At 43.4% G+C, this 14,297-nt stretch overlaps 1 protein-coding gene across 1 annotated transcript in view; it reads left to right on the top strand.

Moving 5' to 3' along the window:
• The first annotated feature begins 801 nt into the window (after positions 1-801).
• The window catches only part of NECTIN3 (nectin cell adhesion molecule 3), a 50,526-nt gene continuing 37,030 nt past the window's right edge, over positions 802-14,297 (top strand). The window contains exon 1 of the mRNA XM_086463458.1: positions 802-1,024. Within this exon, the coding sequence (XP_086319584.1) occupies positions 802-1,024 (223 nt within the window). The remainder of the gene's footprint in view (positions 1,025-14,297) is intronic.

Below are 14,297 nucleotides of genomic sequence, written 5' to 3'. Positions count from 1 at the left end.
AGCGCGCTGCGGCCAGTGCCCCGCCGTGCCCAAGGGACCCCGCCCGGTGCGTGCGCTGCTGACCGGCCCGCAGGCCGCCGGGCAGCCCGGCCCGGCCGCACGGCTCCACCCTCCCTCCGGTTTCCCGCTGCCTCAGCGGGGCCCGCGGCTGCCGTGCGCCGGACAGCGGCTGAGGAAACGCGTGGCGGAGCCTCCCTTCCCCGCAGGGGCGAAGCGGGACGGGAGAGGCAGAGGAGGCCGGTGAGGCTGCCGGGGAAGGCGGGAGGCGCAAGGGGAAGAGGGAGGGAGCGGGGGGCGGGCGATGAGACAGGCCGGGCCGCCGGGGAGCGCGGCGCCCCCGACCACGCTCGGGGCGGTGGCGGGCGGGGCGGGGGGAGGGGGCGGGCCGGGACATACCAAGAGCACCCCGGGGGAGGACACCGTGGCACCCCTTCCGATTAGCTGCCCGCGCCGCCTGCGTTGCCGAGGGGAATCCCCCCCCCCCCCCCGGGTGTCCGGGCGCGTTTGGGAGTCCACAGAGAGGGCCGGGAGAGGTGGGGGCGAGGCGACTTGCCCCGGCGTGGGGTGGGAAAGGGGGGAGGAGGGGGCGGGGGTCGAGTTAGATGCGCGCGGCACACGCCTCCGTCTCCCCCCCCCTCCCCGCGGCGGGGTGGTGTGGCCCGCTCTGAGGAGGGCGGGGAGCGGCGCGCAGCGCCTCCTTGCTCAGTGACACACGCACCCGGTGCGGGGAGGCGGCGGCTCGTCGCGGAGCGGGACCGAGCGGGCGTCGTAGCGGCGGCGACTGGGAGCCGAGCCCGGAGCATGGCAGAGGCCGAAGCCGCTGCGGAGGCTGCCGCTGCTTTCCCCCCTTTGTCGGCTTCTCCCGCCCTCCGGGAACTTTTTCCAGCGGCCGGCGGCGGTGCCTCGCCCCGGTGGTGGTGGCAGCGGCGGAGGCAGCAGCAGCGGCGGCGGCGGCTCCGCTCGGTGGTGCCTCCCGGGCCGGGGCTGGGGCTGTTGGGGCTGGTTTTCTCTCGCTTCTGCTGCAGTAAGTGAAACTTTTTCCCGTTGGCGGCCGGGACAGGGCGAGGGGGCGGATGGAGGAGGAGCGGGAGAGAAACCCGAGCCCCTTCGGCGCCGGGGGACTCGGCCGAGTTGGGGGAAACTTTGTGTGTGCGGCCGGCGGGGCGGGGTGGGGGTTGCCGGCTGGCCGGCCTGCGGCCGGGGAGGGCGGGTGGGACGTGACCGCGATCGCTTCACCAGGAGCGACTGGGGAGGAGAGGGGCTAGGGGGCTCGGAGGTGGAGCACGCACCACGCCGGGGGGGACCCCGGGCGCTTTCTCCCGCCTTTTCCCCGTGAACCCCGCGCTAGCGCCGTCGCCGGGACGTGCACATGCCCGGAGGCCGCCGGCGGTGGCGGGGTGGGGGGGGCTGGGGCCGGCAGGGCTGTTGAGTTCGGTTGCCGCGGCGGGGACCGTTACTCGCACGGGGGCCCGGGGTGGGAGAGGAGCCGCCCCGCCGTGCGCCTCCGTCAAGTTTCTTCGGCGGCCGCTTCCGCGGCGCCCGCCTGGGGTGGCAGCAGCTCAGGCGGGGCAGCGGGGGAAGTTTGACCGCCGGTGGCGGGGCTGGGGCTCCCCGGCGGCGGGTTATCCGCTGTGATTCCCGGCCTGAGCGGCGGGCTTTCGCTTGTTTGCGGAAATTCGCCGCTGCTTCCACCCCCCCACCCCCCCACCCCCCCCCCCCCCCCCGGCAGTGGGAAGGACAGAAGGGTGAGTCTGCGTGCTCTCCGGGTGTACTTCGGGGGAGGAATAGTACGCTTTTCGTTTCTTCTGGTGCTCTTGGCTTGCGTCGTTGTTCCCTCTTAATTAGGGGGAAATCGGTGCTAGTTACTGCAGGCTTATGGTTTTAGATCGTTTATCTGTTCTTGTAAGAATGGATTTGTGTACTCTGCATCACCCTCGTCCTGAGCAGCTACTGCTGGGGGCACTGCGGTGCGGGGGCCCCGTGGGGCTTGGCGTGACCCCTCGTAGGAAAACACCGGCACCATTCCCCCCCCCCACTTTCCTGTGGGAAACAAGCAAGCGATGTAGCAATTAGAAACTAAATCGGAGCCAGATTTTATTTGTCTTTTATTTGTTTTTACTGCGTGCAACGTAGTGTGTGTAGTGTCATTTTTACAGCAGTGGAGGATGGAGGGGGGGGGAAGTGGACTTGGGCAAAAGCACACCGAAAACCATCATCCTGCTGTTATATTCCTAATGCAATAATGAATAGCTGGCAAGGATATTTTATTATAGGATACGCTGTGTCCTTTCCGTCTTGAAGGAAGAAGAAGTTGGAGGAGGTTGTCTCTGGAGGTTCATGTGATAAAAATACCAAGGAACTTGCAAGCCATGCCACCATAAAGCAGTTGTATAGTATCTGAGAAATGCTTTCTCAGAGAGGGAGTTGAGGCACTGCTGCGGTAAGATTGTGCTCTTGCATGTAATAGTCTCCCCCCTCTGGCAATGATGTAGCTTTCAGAAAAGGCGATTATTACTAATTTGAGCTTAAACACATGCATTTGCTGAAAGACAACCCTGTTAAATTGTGTATGTTCTATCTGCCCGTAAAGAAAGGCAGCCATGGGGAAGACAGAAGGGTGGGTCTTCATGTACATAGGGTTTATTTCAGAGGAGGAAGAGTGAGTTCACTGTCGTTCCTCATTCTGATGGTGAACCTGTTGCTGTCTCAATTTACTGAGAGCTAATGTGCTAATAAATTTGAAGAGGACAGATTTGGTCCTGGTCAAGCTGAATAACAACTGCAATACTCGTTACAGCACAAGAGTTCTGCAGGGGTAGGTGACTTCCTCCTTAGCCAGAGATTATTTGGATGCTTCTTTAGAGAAGATGAACTATATGTTAGTGAGATGGTCTAGAAGTTGAATTGCTTATGCAGAAATATTTCTGTATTGTGTAGAGATGAATTGCTACAGGATTCAGTCTCTAAATTGATGTCTTTCTTATTTTTTTAATCAATCTTCAGCTATTAAATTAAGTTCTTGTTGAAGTAACTGAAACAAGATCTGTTGTCTTCTTTATATTCTCTAGAGCTATTTGGCTGAATGTTTTTAAAAGTGCTAAACACTTATTTTTCTTCCTCTTTAAAATACACCCAACATTTTAGTTTTCCACGCCTAAAACTTTGGAGTTCTTAGTTGATAACAAACACTTATTAGACAGTATTTGGCTTTATTTGTGGTAAATCACCTTTCAGTATTAAGAAGGTGCTACATTTCAAACATTAGCTTGAAGGTTTGGTTTTCATAGGGTTGGCAGACTGCTTGCACCAGCGGTTTTTTCCGTCCCTTTCAGGGTGATTTCTGCTTTTTTGCAATTAAAAAGGTGAAGTTGCAGACTTGACATAAGCTGGCCAAGCTATTTTTACATGTAAATGGAAAGATAATAGTGACAGTGAAATGAAGAGCATCAATGTGCTGTGTGATGCCCAGTGGCTTACTATTTCAGTCTTGATGAATGTAATTCAGATGTCAGTCTTCTCAGATTCCTTTTGGCATATGTGAACTTGACTGATGACACTTCAGAACATCTGCCAAAATTGGGAGTGTTGTGTTGAAATAATGTTGGTTTTGAAGTGCAAAATTTTGAAGTATAATCTATGAGTAAAAGGAGAAACCGAAAGCACTACTAGTGACTTTTGGACTGAGGTAAGGAGCAGGGGAAGATGGCTTTTCATCAATATCTTACTTTGAGCTTACTTTTTTTGTCCCTGAAATTTCCGACAATTGTTTTCGCTATCTCTGTCATGGGTCAGTGTGAAGGAAAAATAATGTAATGACTGTGGCTTTTACGAGTGCTTGTAAATACATTTTGAGCATGATCAGATGTTGATGGAACCCAAACATGCTTGACTCCTTTTGGTCACCATTCTTCCTACCAGTCGGTCAATTCTGAGAATACTAGTGAAGGAAGAATTGAAAATGACACCACAAAAACCCCCCACACCCTAGTAGAATAACTTCACTATAAAATCAAATCAATTTTTATGCAATCATTTTGTCCGACAGCTGGAAATAATAATTTATTTGATCTATAATTCCTGGGAGAAGTGTTACCAAAAAACCTCTAATACTCAAACCAAGAAAGCTGAATTAGGAAGAGAGAAAATGTATGTGGGATCTGAAATAGCAACTTTTGGATTTTTAATAAAAATAGACTGCGCTAATAGATACTGTCTTTTTAGGCAAATGAGACTTATCAGGTTCAGCTTACATGTACAAGTAATTCTTCCACTTCTCAGTGAAACGGTGCGTGATGCAATAAAGTACATCTTAAACTTGATCAAATTTAGTGTGGCTTTGAACTAAGGGAGGTACATGGCATCCATAAGAAACATCATCATAACCTTTAATCTATAAAATTACTTGATGTACATTGTGGCAGGTATTTTTCAACAATGCTGTATATGAGGACCTGTGTGCTACTAAATAGTGAATTCCTCGTAATTTCAGTGCCTCGTTAGTTTGCACACAGTGACAAGTTTTTTGCTATTTTTAACGTAAGCATGACCTAAAAACTAGGCAAAATTGTAAAGTGAGGTGAACAGGAAGGAAAAACAAGATGCATTTTTCAGGGACTTTGAGGAAATAATTTTTTTCTAATTTAAATTGTTAATTATGTTAAGCTTCTAAGTAAAGCTGGAAAAGGAAGTGTTTGTGAGGCATATGTATTTAAATTCCAATTGAATTTTTTTTTCTTAAAGCAGCCTGGAGAACAGAACTTCAGACTGTAGCAGAGCTGGAAGGGTTGGATTATAAAAATGTGCATAAGTATACAGCGTACCATACACAAAAATGGAGTTGTAAAATAAAAAAGGAAATTCCCAAGTCGCTATTGACCAGAACACTCTATGTGACTAGGAACTTTTTTACGATTTTCAGACTAAGTCATGACAAAAATGAGGTCAAGCAAACCAGGTTACTGCCTTGGAAATGGGAAATTAGAGTGTTCGATGGGAATGGCAGTGTGTTCAAAAAGACAACAGAATGTGTGTTTTCCTCACTGTATGTAAAAGGCAATGATAATAGTTTAGAAGTTCATGATCGAATATGCATTTAATTTTGAAAATGGTATGGAGAGAGATGTCCTTTTAAAAAGGCATTAGATGAGCTAATATGACAATAGTAAGAGAAGGAATAGAAATAATGTAGAAAGTATTTAACAAGTTGTAGAGAATGAAGGTAGTAGGTAGGGCAGCATAAGAAATGGCAGTGCAAAGAAGCAGAGCAACTGCACTGGTAGAAATAACACAGTACCTTCAAATAGAGGGAAAGTTAAACCTGGTTTGTTTGATAATCAGCAAAAAAAAAAAAAATTAAGCCAGTAGTTCGTCAAGCCCGTGCTTCAGGATAACTCAATATAATACGAGGTGTGCTGTTTTGGAATGGTTCTTAGCTCTGTTTTGTTGTGGTAGGTCTGTCATGTTCAAGATAACTGTTAAACTGGTGCTCGTGTAAAGTAAGTACAAAATAACAGAATGTAGATGCTAACATTTTAATAAAATATGTTCTATAGGCTTATAATTCTTGACTGCTATTTAAATATTAGGCAACGCAGTTTCAGTTTATCTATAGCACTGCATGGAAATAGTGCAGGTTGGGGTTGCTCTGAAAGAAGTGATTATAAAGCTTGCATGGACAGGGTGAAAGCAGGTTACATCAGTCATAAATTTTAGGATAATTTAAAAGTGAGGATGCCAACTAAGACTTTGGCTTCTGGTGTGCGAGAACTCCCATATATATATATGGGAGTGTAATGTTTTTTGAGTTGTTAAGATCTGCATGCTTTGAGTATTATAGAAATTATTATGGTTGTTTAGCCACTTGTGCTATATAACGGTTGAACATTTTCTTGATATAAACTGTTTTTCTCTTGCCTCCTTTAACTTCATTTTATGTCATGGAATATGAAGTTTGTTTGATATTGAACAAAAGAAGGCTCTATAGCGGGGTAAGATCATAGTCGAGTATGCTGTTTAGAAATATGGTCAAATCTAGGTTATTCTTTCACATCCCCTTTATGTAGTATTGCTTCCAGGATTATATTGGGAAACAAAGGACTGCTCTGTACCAAGAGAAGCAAAACTGTGTTGTCTTTACAGAGCAGCTGTACCTGCTGATTACCCTTCAGGTGCTGGTGGTAGAGCTTTTAAGGTATGCAGATGTAAATGCATCTGCTGTGAAAAGGGAAAAAGAATTGGGGGTATTGCTTCAGTAAGCAGTGTGTGGGGCTAATGAGTAGCATTTGTGGAGCTCAAAGAAAAATTGAGTTAGAAGCTCTAGAATCCAAAGTCTGAATCTCAGTTTTCAGAAACAAAATCAGCAGTGAATGGAAGTAGGGTAAGAGAAATACAAGATCTGGTACACAAACTGACAGAAGGTAATCTTGCGAAGTGCCAACTATTTGCAGTGCTGTTACTAAATGTTATCTTTTCTTAGTGTTGATTTGGTTATCTGTTGAAGAGCAATAAACTTGAAGAGCATTACTTTCCATACCATCTCACACCAGATTGTTGCTGTGGAGGTAGCTTGACCTGCTGTCCTGTGATTGAATGCAGCTTTGCCCAAACAGAGTTCTTTATCAGAATGTATGGCTACATACTGGTTAGGTAAGTCTGCAAAGAAGTGAGAGTGCTGAGATTGCTTATGTTATCTGCTTCCTCTGGAGTGCTGGTACATTGCCTTTTAAAGGTGGTCTGTGTGATGACATTACTTTGCTCTGGTGCTGTTTGTGTTTGTACTTGGACTTACTGTTTCCAGCTTTGAATGTGTTGTATTGAATCAGGGGTATTTGGACTTTTTTTTTTTATCCTGATGACTGCTATACTGACTGGTGTATGGATACTAATGCAGAAGTTCCTGTGAGGAATTTTCTTGGGGGCCTGGTAGTTGCATACTGAATGACCAGATTCTTAGTGACGAATAGCTGTAAGTGCAATTATTTAATTATTATTCTTTGGTTATGCCGTGTGTTGTTGTTTTTTGCGTTGTTTGAAGAGGAGGAGCTGTGTAGGATCTCTCAAGTTACTTCTAACCCAAACTGTTCTATGTGGGTCTTTGTATGGGGATTTTTGGAAGGGTTAGCCTATCTAAAGGTTTTTTGAAAAATACTATTTGAAGGACAGTTGCGTTAACAGTACATCAGAGATTGTAGCTATTTGAAATGTAGTAATATTTTTGAGAGGATGATGAATTAGTGGATAAGGCATGAGGTAGATTGATCGAGCTTTCTTGTTGGAGGTAAAGGGGTCATTAATGCTAATCTATATTCCTAGTTAGAAAGCAGATGAATTGCCTAGGAAAGAGTATCATCTAAGTATGGGAAGAAATCCCAAGAATAGGTAAGAAAGAGATGGGAATAGCTGAATGTGGATAATGTACAAGGAAATAGGTGAGGAGCAATTAAACAGTGAATTGTGCAGAGAAAATTATTATTTTGTTTCTGTCTATAAAATGAGAGCTTGAAAAGCTGTGAGGTGAGAGCTTGTCTTACTCCCTTGGATGTGAAGAGACAGTGAAGGTATAAAGTAGCGGGTTAAAATGATGCGTAGGTCTGCATAAGTAAGACTTGAGGGGGCTAGTGGCCAATATTTTCCTTGGTTCTGGAAAAGCTAGGCCAGGGGTTGCTTACTACACAAGTTAGTACACAATTTATGATGAAGAGCATAGCACCACTAGACAAACTTTTTTGTATAATCCAATAGATGAATGCTTCAAGAGTTATTATTCTCCTCATTCTTTTCAGGTAATTAACTTTTAGACTTGGGACTGTTTTAGATGTGAACTTAAAAACTAGTCTTTCTGCCCATGAGTTACCAATACATAAAATCGGCAGCAAGAATAAAAAACTTTCAAAGCTGTGAAATTTCAGTCTCTGTCCTCTATCCTTTTACCTCTGTTTTTCCAAGTGTGGGGAACTGAATAGGTAAAGTTTAACATCAGTATGTTATCCAGAAGGTCACTATTAGTTTAGGTAGTGAAAAGTAACAAGCTTCCAGACTCTCCTCTCTTATTGCTACTACATTCAAAGTTTTTGCTTCTTTTCAGTTGTTTTTCGAGTAGTGTAAATAAAAGCATGGAAGTAAAAGCAATTTTAATTTTGTAATACCTTAAAATGGCATGGTTTTCCATGCTCAACAAGAAGGCTAGTCAAGTGTATCTATCTTGTCTTGACCTGACTGGTGTACTAGGATTACCTACAGTAAGTAGTAGATGGCTCTTGCTGATCCACCCACCCCCCATATCAGATTTCAATTATCTGGCATTTAAGATACCTTTGTGTGTCTACAGGGGATCATTGGGTTTTTTCTTTTTTATTAGTCAAGGCTGGTATAACACGATAGTTTTTAAACTCGTCCTTGATCTCTTTCTGAGATTAGCTTGAATAGAATGGAATGTTTTCCTTTAGCGACCGTTTTAAATACGGAGAAGGTGCTAGTGCTATCCCTGTAATGCAGTGCCACATGCAGAATTTGAAGTCATTGCAATGTCAGTCTTCCACCAAAAAAACATACTTGCTAAAGAGTGAGTAAAGGCTAATCAAACAGGTCTCTATAGTTGGTGTGCTTCCAGATGTGTGGAACAAACTGAGCTAGCTTGGTAAATTTTAGTTACTCTGATCTGTTATTTTCAATAGCACTTGAGTTACAGGATTACAAATTAGTGTTTGACTGTCAAATTTTTCTTAATCTTGCTCTGCGTGAGCATTCTTTGCCCATTTCTGTTGCTGCTTTTTTACTAGCAATACCACCCATGCTGCATATGGTTAAGCTGAAAGCTAATTATTGCTGGGACAAGCGCACTTAAGAACAGCCTGTTGGATGAAAGGGGTGCTGGAGACAGAATGTGAAAAAGTTGAGTTTATGTTCAAGTTGGGTAACTAGCTTTACTTAATTTCTTTTTGGTGTATATAATCTGGTAGAACAATAGTCTGTTTAGTTAAGTGTAAGTTGAATTACATCAATTGCAAGGAACTTCTTCATAATAATGGAGTAATTTAGTGAGCAAAACTTTTGACTTGTATTAATTTGGAGTAATTTTTTTCCTCAGATTCCTTCTTCAAGTTCTCCTATGTGACCTGTTAGCCCTTGCCATTGTAAAAATCTACTTGGTCAACTCTGCTAAAGATTATTACTAGCGGTTGGAGAAGCAAAGATCAAGAACTGTAAAGCTTAATTCCATTTTTTAATGTATTTGTAAAGATTGATATTTGCATTACAAAACCCGCTGCTTGGCCGTTCACGAGCCATGTTACTTCTGTGCTTTAAATACTTTACACTTTTGACTTCAAAAGGTAAATTTTCTTGAAACCGAAGTAATGCTGTTGTTACTTACCTGAGGTACTTTAATATTAAAGAGGCACTACAGATCTAAAGAAATCAACCATGAGAATTTGATGATTGTGACCATACCATTAGTCACTTCTTAGCAGATTTAAATGCATCCTGTTGAAAGTTTCAATGTGTTATTGATAGCTGAGGTAGCATGAAATAGTCTACCCCCAGTAACTAGTAAGTGCAATATACCCATTTATCCAGGATATTCTGTTTAGAAGTATACTAAGTTCTGTGTAGCTGTGTTTCAGCAGGTCATGGTATCAGAGGTAGTTCAGTCTTCTGCACATAGCTTACATGGCAGGGGGGTTTGGAACTAGATGATCTTTAAGGTCCCTTCCAAGCCAATCCATTCTGTGATTCTATATGTAAGACAACTGTTAAGTTCAATGGCTATAAAATAGTAAGGCTCTTGACTACAACCAGATTAATTGTCACAGTTGATATATTAGTGTTTTCACATCAACATTTAATACCTTATGTTACCTTCTGACAAATCAGAATGTAATCTGTTGAGAAACAGTTTTGTTTAAGCTTCATGTAAGACCTCTTAAAGATTCTGCTGAGAGTGTTGTTCTGCCTTACAGAAGGAGGTGAGGACTATGGGACTCTATGGCAGCTGTTAGTGAAAGTTCCCTTGGTGGTGTATTTTAAGAGCTGCTCTACAGCTGTTTTCCAAGGCTCAAGAGGCGTGGCTTAGGTGTGATAAACTGATGTGGCTGCAAATAAGGTGAAAACTGGAGTGAGGAAAAGGTGTTGTGGTGTTTCCACAATTTGAGACTGCTCTGAAAAGAGGTCCTGAATTGATTGCTGTAAGTACATAGGACAAGACTGTGGACAAAGGAAGAATAGTGAGTGTAATTAACCTTGAGAGGCTTTTAACAAGGTTTGCTAAAATGTCCTTGTAGCCAAATTGGTGAGATATGGTTTAGGTAAGTGGATTATTAAGTGGGTGAAAAATTGTGTGTACTGCTGGACTCTGAAGGTTGTGATCAGCTGTAGAAGCCCACCTGGAGGTCAGTAATGCACTTTCAGCGAGTTTGTGGATGCTGCCAGATGGTGAGGGGCAATTGATATGCTGGAGGCTAGGGCTAGTTGAGTGGGATGTCTGTGGGCTAGAGAAATATCTGGATGAAACGTTATGCAATTAAAAAAAAGCAAATGCCAAGTCTTTCTGGGGCAGCATGACCCCCTGCAGCAGCAGGTGTGGTGCTAACTAGTGAAAAGCAGCTTTGCAAGAAAGAACATAGGGGTCCTTGTGGGTCAGTATGTGCCTCTGTGGTATAAAAGGTGAAGAGCATACTGGGTATGGTCAGCCAGTTGAAGGAAGCAATTGTTCTCTACAATTTGGAGTTTGTGAGACTGCTCTGGAGTACTGTGTCCAGTTTTGTGCTCCTAAGTACAAGGCGGATACTGAGGTGTCTGTGGAAGGCCACTAAGATAAGGAGTTGGCAGCACAGGATGTATGAAGGGGGCTGAGAAGCGAGTTTGCTCAGCTTTGAGAAAAGTCTAAAGTGGGGGATCCTAATTGCTGGTCACAGCTGTTTAATAGGTGGTGAGCAAAATAATGGAAACAGACTCTCCTTAGATATGTACAGGAAGGATAAGAAGCAACAGACAAAAGCTACAACAAAGGAAATTCTATTAATGTGTTAGCAATATGTTTTCCCACACAGAGAATGAAGAACTGAAGCAGGTTGTGGAGTCTCTGTCCTTGAAAATATGCAGAACCTGACTATGGTATGACCCTGAGCAACTTGATCTGATTTCAAAGTTGGCCCTGCTTTCAGTTGGGAGTCTGATTGGATAACCTCCAGAAGTACCTTTCAGTCTAAATGACCCTCATTTTGTGCATGGATGGCTAGCCCTGGGAGAAAAGGAGAAGTAGTTGGGAGTCTCTTTCTATTAAGATTAAAATGTCCAAGTAAAATCTGAAACAAGTTTTTCCTATTAAGCAATTTGACTGCTAAAAGCTTATTTTAAAGTCAGATCCCATTAGCTCCTAATGTAAGTTAAAATTTTTAGAGAATTTCTTCAAGGAAGACTTGCCTCTGTTTCTTCTGTTACTTCAATAAGGAGCCAGTGAGACCAGTCCCTTATAGCACAGAGCTGATTGGCAGCGTGACAGGTACTGAAAGTGTAGTTTGGCAGTAAGTTGATTGGCTCTTATATGGCATTAATATGCTTGCCTATTGGTTGTCTAGGCTATCTTGATGCAGTTCCTGGACAAAAAGGGTTAACTTCCTGGAATAGCTTGCAGTGGAGCAGTGGCCATAAGAGCTAAAAAAAAAAAGCCAGCAATGTCAGCAATACTGGGGGGGGGGGGGGGGGGGGGGGAGGGGGAGGGGGAAGACATCCGCACAACTTCCCAAGGTAGCTGGTAACTCACCAGATCTTGTCGTGGACAGCTGAGATTTAGGTACTGTATTTTATGATTTGCTGCTCCTGACGAGATGTTAATTTTATATTTAATTGTATGGCTGCAGTTAAATATTGTCAGATAACATTCAAACTTCAGACGTAATTGAAAACATGAAGTTAATGTTTAACTGTCTGAACTTCCTTGAGACTTTGCTGCTTTAATGTAGTGCAAAGTGCCCTTCTCTTCCCCCAGACCTCGGTTCTTCCTAGAGTAGTTGGTATGTGGGAAGACAACATATGAAAAGTGAAGGAGTGGTCTTGGTAAGGGAATCAGGGCTTTCCTAGGAACTGAAGGTCTTGTCCCTTCCTGTAGAAGGACGTCACGTGCGTCAGTGTTCCTGACCAGCTTTTAATGGCTTTTGAATTTCAGTGTGGGAGGTACAGTTCTAGGGGCAGGGAATGCTGAATGCTTACAACTGTTGCTGTACACTTAGCAGAATTTCAGGTCCTTCGTTAAAGTTAATGTCACCAAAAAAACCAAAAAAACCCCCACAAACCCTCTAGAACCCAAAATACTGATACCTAGGTACTTGTTTTAAGCAATTTGGAATTTTTTTCTTGTACAGAATTTTTTGCTAGCTCATCCTTGAGCTTTCTGTAAGGACTGTTTAAACTCACACTGCCAAATGCAGCGGGCAGTCTGAGTATGCAGTGTGCCTTCCTACATGTCAAGTTGGAGCGATGTTCATTTCTGCTTGAGTTTAATTTTTGCTTTAATCTTCCTGTATGAAAGTGATATTCTATTAAATATGTTAATACAACAGTTTTTTCCGTTTGTCTTGTTCCTCCGAAGTGGCTGAAATGCCTAACAGAGGATAACTGAAAAAAAAGCAACTAAGTCAGGAGATGTTATTTGTGCTTAAAACTTCATTCTTGGTTAAGTTTAATAGGAATTTCATAGACCCTGCTTTTCGATATGGCACACCTTTACATGGCCGTCATTTTGGCTTGTCAGTACCAGCCAGCATTTCTGGTACAAATTTTTTTTTATTTTTCTTGTTGATTTGTCTGTCTTTGTTTTTATGCTGAATTAACTTACTCACCTTAAGACAAAAGAAGGCAGTCTGCGTACTTTTTGCTTTGATTTTATTGGCCATTATTGGCTGAACTGTTCAGAAATCCTTCTCCCTTCCTACTTTTGAGTAGGTAAAACATGGTTTAGTTCTAGGAGAACTAAGGAGAAATTGAAGACTTAAACATGATTGCTTTTTATTAGACCTTCTGTTTGAACATAAACAGTAATTGCAAAATCCAGAAATTGGTGGTTCATTGTTTCTCGGAGTCCATAGATTAAGGCAAGCTTAAGCTATTGTTAATAATGTGTGGAGAAGTAGAGTCTGAAAGGCATGAGAAGAACAGAAACCACATAGGTGTGGAAAACAAAATTACTGTATAGCAAAATAAGTACTGCTGTAGTAGTACTTAAATATAGGCATGGAGAGACATGAATTCTTGATTTAGACCTTTTATTGCTTCTCATAGCCAGATGAGTTGACTGTCATTCCCACAGGTGTGCTATGCAGTCTTATAATTAACATGTAGATTGTGGCTGACCACTGCAGCTTGCTGGTGCTGGCTGGAGTAAATACTGGGAAATGCGTGAAGAATCAGGTATTAGCTCATGATCACTAAGACTTCGGCAGTTACAGCCCAGCTCAACTACTTTAATACAATGTTATTGGCTTGAAGATATCTGCTGTAAGATTCCCTTAGTTGCAGTGTAGAGTTATAACTTTGCTAGCCACTGAGGCATTTGCTACTTCAAATGAAACTGAGGGAAAACAGTTTTTAATTTCTGGACCTTTATGTCATTTTTCTACTTGAACTAATGGCAGAAGGACTTGCTTATGAAGATACCTCAGTCAGCTGTTGTTTTCAGTGACGTGCAGGATCACATTTTGGTTTGCTAATTCCATAAGTCATGCATTCAATAGTATCTGCTAGGCCTGTCAACATAATAGTACCTTGACAGAAAGCATCAACTAAAAGATGTTGTGACAGAGCTGCTTTTTTCTTCCATTTAAGAAAACTTATTAGCAACTGGTGGGTATTTGTACTGTGGGGGTAGTACCTAAAATTGTAGTCTTGGCACTTTTAGTTATCAGATGCAGGACACTAATACTGCTTCGTAGTTTCATCATATGTTTACACTTAGTGCTGTGCATCTTAAGTCTCCTGTTTTGTGGGGAGGACCTAGTATTGTTGAAAAGAAAAGGAGAGTGATAGCTATCAGAGTTTCCTCTGAGGTTTGGAGGCACCCCATTGCTGACCCGATTTGATGTCTAGAGATCTTTACCCTTTCCAGGGCCATTGATTCCGGGATGTTAGGGAGAGACTGTCTCTTCTATTGGCCGCTGTGGTTTGTGTATATCCATATGGTCACCAATGATCCTGCCAAGGGTTACCCTGAGCATTATCAAGAGTGACTAAAGAACTCTGAGGGCAAAGGATAAGGACATGAGCGCAAAGCCCACAACCTGGATGCCTGTCCCAGTGAAGGAGAAAGA

Source organism: Leptosomus discolor, chromosome 1 (genome assembly GCF_034619465.1).
Source record: "Leptosomus discolor isolate bLepDis1 chromosome 1, bLepDis1.hap2, whole genome shotgun sequence".
Taxonomy (NCBI): Eukaryota; Metazoa; Chordata; class Aves; order Leptosomiformes; family Leptosomidae; genus Leptosomus; species Leptosomus discolor.
This window is presented reverse-complemented; position numbering and strand designations above follow the sequence as displayed.